Source organism: Dipteris shenzhenensis, chromosome 30 (assembly GCF_047967505.1).
Source record: "Dipteris shenzhenensis isolate YYH24624 ecotype China chromosome 30, Dip_SZ_1.0, whole genome shotgun sequence".
NCBI lineage: Eukaryota > Viridiplantae > Streptophyta > Polypodiopsida > Gleicheniales > Dipteridaceae > Dipteris > Dipteris shenzhenensis.
In genome coordinates, this window is record NC_141625.1 from 42357651 (window position 1) to 42366690 (window position 9040).

Consider the following 9040-nt stretch of genomic DNA (forward strand, 5'->3'; position numbering starts at 1 on the left):
ACATCTAGATTTTTAGCCTTCAAACCCATCCCTTTACATGAAAAAAGACTACTAAAGACATCCTTTTGGTAGTGGTTCATGTTGATCACTTAATTAGCATTGCTCCAACGAACATCTCATCTTTGAAGATAAAGAGTCCTGGGGTGGTCACTACATATAGCACGTGCGATAAATGAGCATTAAAAACCCCCTACCTATAGATTTTTATAACCTATAAACACCCCTTATGTAACTTTTGAGATGATAAAAGTATCCCTTATTTTATGTAAACTTTTGCTTTTTGAATTTAAAATCACCTTGTGTATGCATAAAGTCTTTATGTAACTCCATAAAAACATAAATCCCATTTTGTTGATTGCATGTGCTATCTTGCATATTGCTTACTATCTTAGTCCCCCCCACCGAGATAAGACTTAAGTTTCCTTGGATTTTGACATGAGGGTTACGAGAGAAATCCATGATTTCCTCAGGACAGATATATGGAGAGATGACACTAGCATCACACTTCTCAGGGTAATATACTCCGTGGGTACTAAAGTAATTTCATCTACCTGATTACAAGACAATTCTTACTCCTATGGAATGTAGCATAAAAATATCAACACTTGACAATTCTCTAGCTTCAAATCCTTTTTAGCATAGACAACTCATTCGGAACTTGATCTATTTGATCATCATTGGGCCTAATATTTCTTATCTAGTTGGTGTGCTCAATCGGTTCACACAAAACCCCAAGAAGACTCACCTCCTTTTGGCAAAGAGAGTACTTAAATACCTCCACGGTACATGGGATTATGCACTACATTATGTCATTTCATCTGACTTAGACTTCCATGGATGCATAGATGCTAAGTGGCAGGAAGTGTAAATGACAAAAGATCCATTAGTGGATATAGATTCAATCTTGGCTTTGTAGTTTTGCCATGGTGAAGCAAGAAGCAACCAACAGTGGCCTTGTCTTCCACTGTAATAGCGTAAAGAAAACCCGTTAATGCTATATGTGAAGCAATCTGGTTTAGGTGCTTCTTTTAGAGCTCCAGTACTTCCTAGAGACCCTACCATGCACAATTTTAATCATATGAATAGCATCCAGTTGGTAAAGAACCTTGTGTTTCATGCCAAAACAAAGTCACATTGAAGTGCTTTATCATCCATTTGGGAGAATTTTCTCAATGAGGAGATCGACTTGGTACACTCATCAGGGGAGATTTGGGCTAAAATAGGGCCCTTTAGAGTAGGCCCTTAAGAATGGGTCTAATCCTTGTTTGGGATTTGGATCATTGAGGAGTCTCAAGCATTAAAAGAATCGAACATTTCTTGTTGCTCCTCATTGGTGGAAAAAAATGGTCCCCACAATGTGTTACCCAAATCATCAAGGTAAAGGGGTTTGTAACATTTTGGATATCTCATGGCATAAAATCGATGCTTGGATCAAAGAATATCCAATGGTTGTGGGTAGGAGGTAAATCTCCCATAAAGGCAACGAGCAAGTGGTTGCTGGAAAGAAGGAGATTAGTTCTAGATCTGAAGGCCACAAAAAGGTGCATTGTGATGAGCATCTTACACCGTGTGATGGCGGAATGATTCGGCGCTTGACAAATGGAGCTTCATGACAATTGTCTAATGGCATTTTGATCTAATGGCTCTTAATCAACGATCTGCACCTAGCATTGATGGATGATCTAATGGAGGAGATTGCGTAAAATGTTGGCCATGATACATGGTGGACATAGCCTCCTCTTTCATTTAATGCCTTGTGGCCGCCCCTACACAGTCTTTTCATGCCCTTGGATCAAGCATGAATCTAGAGGTAGAGATTAGGTGAGATATGCATCCCAACCTAGAGCCCTTCGATCAAAACATGATCCAATAGATCACAATGGTTTGCATTTTGCACCACCAAATATAGGGATAAATGCATCGACACCATCCAAAAAAGAAAAGGATAAAATTCAAAATTCCGACATGCACCAAGGCTCTTAATGGAAATTTAAAAGCACAGATTTAATGAAGCTTACCACATCCTTTTAAGCTTTGGATTGTCAAAATCACCCCTCCCTTAATCCAATTCTTATGAGGCCCTATTTGACCCCCAAATCTCCCTTAATGATCTCACACAAGAATGTGTCACATATATCTTCACCAATCCAATTTCCCTAGACAGGTCACACAGTTTCAACAACAACTTGGTTTTTTCCCATTCAACCTAAGACAAGGAAGTGAAGGTTAAGTTGTGTAGCACTCTTGGGCTTATTGTTTTATCTTAATTTTTGTTGTTATCACACAACATTAAAAAATCCAAAAATTGTGTTTTGTAAATCCCCCTCTACTTATATAGTGCAATTCAAGAGGGGGTGTTGAGAATGGTGTGGATTGCACCATCGAGATAGGGTTAATGGGACAAACCCTAAGCCTAACCCCTGAAGGCAAGGATGATCGATAAGGGTGAAGGCATGGATATTACCTCGACCATTTCAAGAGATATAAATGCTTCACCCATGGTGTAACCAAGTGAAATAGACTAATGAACAAGATATAGCCTATATTGCTAGATATCCCATTTTTCTATTAACTAGCAGACACAAGGATAGTTCTCAAATGTAGCTAGTAGAGATTGTTGTCCTATTCTTCCCCACCAACTAACTGTAAGTTGTTAGTTAGTGTTTCCATTGATTAATCATTAAAATGATGTATTTGATTTAAATATGACCTGTGTATGTAAGGAAGAGACCCCTCTTAAAGCCAAGCTCTTTTCTCTTTAACGGGGGCAATTAATCTTGTGTCCTATCTTTCCAAACATTTCGTTTGGTTCTGGTACCATATGAGACATTGTGTTGCCAAGTCACATCAATATGCTTCACATCCATAGAAGTAATTCCAACAAAAGAAGGAAACAATTAAACTATAAAAATGAAATCCATACTGTTAGCTTACTCTTTCCCCCCCTCTAGTGTCTGATAATCTTGAAAATTCTAGAGATTTTCTTTGTTTTGATGTTCATTTGAGTTTATTCGAGAATCTCCTCTTGTACCTAATGTTGAAATTTGTTCTTTCAAACATTAGCACATCATATATGTAAATTTTCTTAATCCCATATGTTTTGACGTGTCACAATGCATGAATGACACTATATATGTTTAAAAAGAAAGGTAATGCATATAATCCCTTCAAGAGAGATAATAGAATCCTCCCTTCACGAGTGTCACATAGTTACCTCTTTAAACATAGTATACTAGATCTCTGTACAATGATTTGTATATGGGATTAATCTTTTCTAGTATGCATGGCTTGTACTTTTTGCAAGGCCCACTAATAAAAATGTCTCAAATATGAAAGTAATTACTTGATTCCCTCTCCACTTTATATCCTCTTATTAGCTATACATTTTTCTTAGGGGAGTGTTTTGGATGCTTAATTTAACAATGACTATAATATTTACTTGATATTTGGGAGTGTTTGGGATGCTTAATTCAGCCATGGCCATAATGTTTATTACATCTAATGGTATTTGATTAAGCAAGTGATATATGCTATCTTGTCATTTTGAGGTCATTTCGCATTGCAAGAAATACAATATTTGATCTAAAGGACAGTAGCCATACATAAATACTATCTAGTAATTAGCATAGGCTTGTTAGCAGCACTAATGCAAGGTGGAAGTATAACCATTTTTCCTCCCTGCCACCAAATATTGTACTTGAAGATCCTTTACCTTGGCAATGGATTATAAAACATGGTAACGTATTGGGTAGAAACCATCCTTGCCCTTTTTTCTAGAATAAGTTTTATTTGCTATCACATAAACACACCTTTTGTTCATTGGAATATCTCATTTCTCTAAGCAAAGAGTTGACTGAATGTAGTAGCTTGTGAACAAGAAAAATTGTAGTCACTAGAATTAGATGTGTGTGTGTGTTGAGTAGCTCCAAAGGTCTCCTAGTAAAAAATGTGCCTTGGGAGCATATTTGAAGATTTGATAGCACAGGCATAGACAAAACACTCTCTAGACAAGATTTGCTCATCCTTGCAAAGCTATGTTGTACGAAGAGAACATTAGGTCTAATGAGAGAATGATGCTCACAATGAGAATTTGCATAATGGAGGACCCATTTCCCATTAAGATCTTAGATTTCAACCCCAAGTGTATTCTGCGATTAGAGATAAAAGTGACCTCGAGTGCATTGAGTGTTGAATGGAGAGGATTAAAGAACCTGCAAAGAATCCCCAATTCATCTACCCTTTTCTCCTATCCCTAATCTACTCCTTGAACACTTAACTCCTACAATAGACGTCTCAAATCCCCAAATAGGTAGAGAGAGAGAGAGACAGAGAGAGAGAGAGAGAGAGAGAGAGAGAGAGAGAGAGAGAGAGAGAGGGGGGGGGGGGGAGGTGATGTTTCTATTATGATGTCCACAACAAAGAAGGATCTTTTCCTTTTAGAAGATTGTAGAAATTGGATAAGAAAGCATTTGATATCTATTTCCATTATTGTGTTAATGAAAGGTAGGAGGAACCTAGAAGTTACAGTGATCTTTTTCAAACCTAAGGATTTGACGTTGAATGAATGCTTTAATATTGTCTAATTAAATAAGAAAGAATGAATATAGAGGCACTACCCTCAAACAATATAAAAAATTAGAATGAATTGAGAGCTTGGGGAACAACCGGTCTTTGCCCCTTTTCTTTTTCAACCTTGCCTTTGAGAGAGAGAGAGAGAGAGAGAGAGAGAGAGAGAGAGAGAGAGAGAGAGAGAATCAAGGATGGGAGGGGAAGGGGAGAGGGATGGGTGAGTGGCATAGTGGGGGAGGTGGGCAACAATCTAGAATGGAGGGAAGGGAAAAAGGCTTAAAGGGTTGGGATATTCGAGGATGGAGAGGGATGAGATAGAGAGACTTGTGCCCTCCTCGTATAATTAAATTCTTGTCAGACTCCTCACCTCAAGTTAATCATATTCCCTTCTGCTCTTTTTCTTTTGCTAATGTGAATTTCTATTTTCTATGTTGGGGTACACATGTTATGAATAATTGGAGTACTTTTAGTTTATTCGTTGATGACATCTTTTTTTCGAGTACGGGAATAAATTTGCAAGGCATGGAATAAAGAGACGGGAAAAAGGGAAGAGAAAGGGTTGGGATATTCAAGGAGGGAGGAGGTAGAGAGACTTGTGCCCTCCCCGTATAATTAAGTTCTTGTCAGTCTTCTCACCTTATTAAGTTAATCATATTCCCTTCCCATTGTTTTCTTCTCCTCCATATACTAATGTGAATTTCTATTTTGACCATTGGTGCACACATATAATGAGTAAGTGGAGTACTTGATGTTTATTCGTTGATGACATCTTTTTTTCGAGTAGGGGACAAATTAGCTTTACATATTTATTGAGGACATATTTATTTGGCTTGGTTTGCATAACTATTGCACATGTCTTGCAAAACTTCCTTAGGCACCTGTATTAATTGTTGCTTAGTAGGATAGATTTTGAGTGATGAAGTGGCAAGCATACACTTATCCTTTTCCTTTAAAGAAACCATTGCTCCAAACATTTTTAAAGTGTTTGCAATAATAATAGGATGAGGGAAAGCATATAGATAGAGAGAGAGAGAGAAGCGAGAGAGAGAGAGAGGGTTCTCACTCCTAACAAATCCTCATAGGATTCCTTTGGGATGTGTGACCTGACTTTAGGTGTGTGACCTTACACGCAGAGCGAGAGGGGCTAGTAGGATAGTAGTTATCCAGAGGGGGCAGGTATATCAGGAAATTAAGGAACCGAAGTTACGGGGTTTGCACAAGATTTACAAAAATCTTTTTTATTTAGAGAAATGTTCCTTTTTTTGTATTTCCTTTCCCCTCCCCTTCCCTGCCTATATATTGCCCTGCTCTCCCCTGCCTTTTCGTCACCTCGGTCCTCAACGCCTCCTCCTCTCGTCTCTCGGTCAGTCTCTTCTCACCACCTCCGTCTCGATCCTTGTGCTTCCTCTCTCAGAAGAGCCTTTGTGGCCCTAGTTTGATCCCCTCTAGTGCCCTTCCTGCTTGCTTGCTGGCCCGTTCGTTTTGCTGGATGTTCTTCGGCGATGCTTGCTGTGTCGCTCGATCTCGTTTCTCGTGCTTGTGAAGCGTTTTCACTTAGCTTTACTGTCGTTTTAAGTGCATCTTGCCAACCGCAGTTTGACTGGATGTGTTGCGATGTCACGAAAGGTTGTGCTGTGTGTAGGTTTTAGATCTCTTTTTTTTTTCTTTGCGTATTTGCACTTTTTGAACCACCAAAAAATGTGAGCCTTTAGGGTTCCCAATTCGTTTGCATTTTCCTGCTCTCACAAGTATCCATATTGCATATGCAGAGTTTACTGAGCGCTGTTTTTCCTCCGGTCGGTGTCATCATGGCCTCTCACCACCACCACCACCAGCACTACCCACCCGCTGAGCACGAACACTCCGAGTTTCCCCAAGGACAGCTTGTCAAAATAATTTGCAAGGTGGACAAGACGTACAACCTGGGAATTCGTAACGACCAACCAGTGATGGTACCAGCCGATTCCGAAGATCCAACGCAGGTAAACCCAGAAGGCCCAAGTTTATTTTGCAGGAGCTCGTCGGTGCTAGAATTGTTATCGGCAAAGTAATTTGTAATACGATCCTTTCTTTTTCGTTTAGTTGTGGATCAAGGACAATTCCGTCGGTGAGCGGACTAAAGATAACTACGGGTCACCTGCTTTCACTCTTGTCAACAAAGCAACCAGGAAGATTCTCAAGCACTCCAAGGAGAAAGGTCATCAGGTGGGTGATCTACGCGTGAGGTTGTTCCACCAGTTCTCTCTAATACGTTTCTTGCCAGTAGATGATGATGATGAAGTGCAAGAAATGGATGGCAGGTGATCGCGGTGGATTACCGACCAGGGGTTCTGGACGAAGACCTCTTATGGTCAGAGAGCCAGGATTTTGGGGAGGGTTTCAAGACTGTAAGGATGGCCAGTGATACTCTGCTCAACATGACGGTCTTCCACAAGGAGGAGAAAAAGTCATTTTTCCATCACGGGTCCGATAAGTCAGCTCATGAGGTGAAAGAGGGGACTCCTGTCATCCTCGACACATGGCATGAGAACGACAGCCAGTTGTGGAAGATTTTCCCCCTATGTGAGTACCCATACCTAGTGTTTCATCAGTAGCTTCAAAGCCTTGAAACCTGTCAAATTGCGGCACTTTGGTAAAATGAGGTGACTGTTACCTAATGCATCATTCATTGCAAAATCGCACCCTGCGTTTACCTGTCGGATTTTAGAGCATACATATCAGAGCCCACATTCTGCAGACTCTGCGTTTCGCAAAAACATTTACTGTTTCAGGCATGTTTGACTGCTTATTATTGGAGCTGATTAAATGGAGTATCTTTGTTGGCCAACTTTGTGATGTTTGTCCTAATGGGTTTTTTTCATTGCCTTCGACAGAAATGGAATCCTTCTGGCGACATCCAAGATACGAAGGTCGTATCAGCCAGCATATAGATCACTCTACTAGTGGCTTTTTGTCAATACATAGTGGCTTTTTGTCAAAGCATCTCATACGTAGTTATTTTGGCCAAGCTTTTGCCCCTGTATTTGGCTAAAACATGTTTGCGTTTTGACCTCCAATTATAATAGCTCTCCGCTTGTGTTTCATTTTGAGGGTAATGCTGGAAATTAAGGTATATTATCATTGGTTTTTTCCAAAATAGCAAGTGTATATTTATTTGTCAACATGAGCTGATCATAAAAATATCTTACATTGCAAATGAAATGCAAAAGCATTTTGCATTGTCATTTTGTGAGGACATGAAAGTGTGGAATATATTAGCTAGTTTTAACCATTGCATACCATCAAATTGGTGTAACCTATTCAGAAAAAATGTCATTATATGATTCTCATTTTCACATAAAAAAACACTTGCTATCATTTTATAATGATCATTTAATAGGGACTTGATAACAGCCCTAACTTTTGTGAGAAATACATGAGTACGTTGGAGAGGAATGCCTCACTTTTCCAGCCTTACCTTTGGCATTGATAGCATAGTTGGTAAGACAATGGCCTATATTCAGATTCCCTTGGCAATGTTAGTAGCCATAGATATTTCCAAGGTCATGCCCACGCCCTTAGAAACACTAGGGACTTGTTAAGACAAAATGACAGAGGTGAATCCAAGTGAGTGGTATGTGTAGTTAGAAGAAGCATGATTTGTTAAAGTTATACTTTGTTAACGAAGTATAAGTTTTTGCCTAGAAAAAGTGGCCTCGTAAATATTTCCATAACATGTACTCTCATATTAGTATTGAATTCAGTGCTTTGTTTTAACATTAAGCATTGGATTCTTGGCCAAAGGTGAATCCAAGTGTGTGGCTTGTGTACTTAAATATACTATCTATAAGGAACATAATTTGTTCAAGTTATACTTTGTTATGGAAACTAAGTTTTTGCTTAGAGAAAGTGGCCTTGTAAGTACTTCTACAACATGCACTTTGATATATTAGTATTGAATTCAATGCTTTTGTTTTGACATTAAGCATTGGGTTCTTGAGGGTTCGGCATTCGGTGGTTTTTGATTGGCGGTATGTTCCCATTTCTGCCTCGAGTGTGGAGCTCAAGTTGGAAGTTACTAGGGTGCTTACAATTTGTAATAGCAAGTCTTATTGCCTTTACTGCCTTTATTGCCTTTGGTTTGGTGTCTTCTCTTGAATTAGGTTTAGTGTGCTGCATAATGCACTATAGCATTGCTATATTTACCTTTCATGCATAATGCACTATAGCATTGCTATATTTACCTTTCACTTTAATTTGAAATATTTACTCTTTTGCTAGCCAAAAAAAAAAAAGTATAACGGTGGAAGCATGTTAACCTGCCATGCTTTTTGTGCTGTATGGCATTGACAAGATAGTATGAGTTGAAAGCACACACATTTGAGAATGATTCATATTCATTTAATATTTTTATATTATAAAATAATGTTTAAGAGTACTTGAAAAATCATAACAAGGCATGGTTGCTCTCAACTAAATCGAAGTGAAGTTG

General features: G+C 38.9%; 1 protein-coding gene across 1 annotated transcript; it reads left to right on the forward strand.

Annotated features, from left to right (window-relative positions):
• Positions 1–5828: 5828 nt before the first annotated feature.
• On the forward strand, positions 5829–7705 carry LOC147882152 (ricin B-like lectin EULS3). The gene is made up of 5 exons (XM_087402079.1): positions 5829–5932; positions 6339–6551; positions 6652–6774; positions 6870–7131; positions 7443–7705. Coding segments are annotated over exons 2-5 (561 nt in total). The 5' UTR covers positions 5829–5932; positions 6339–6377; the 3' UTR covers positions 7445–7705.
• Positions 7706–9040: the final 1335 nt, after the last annotated feature.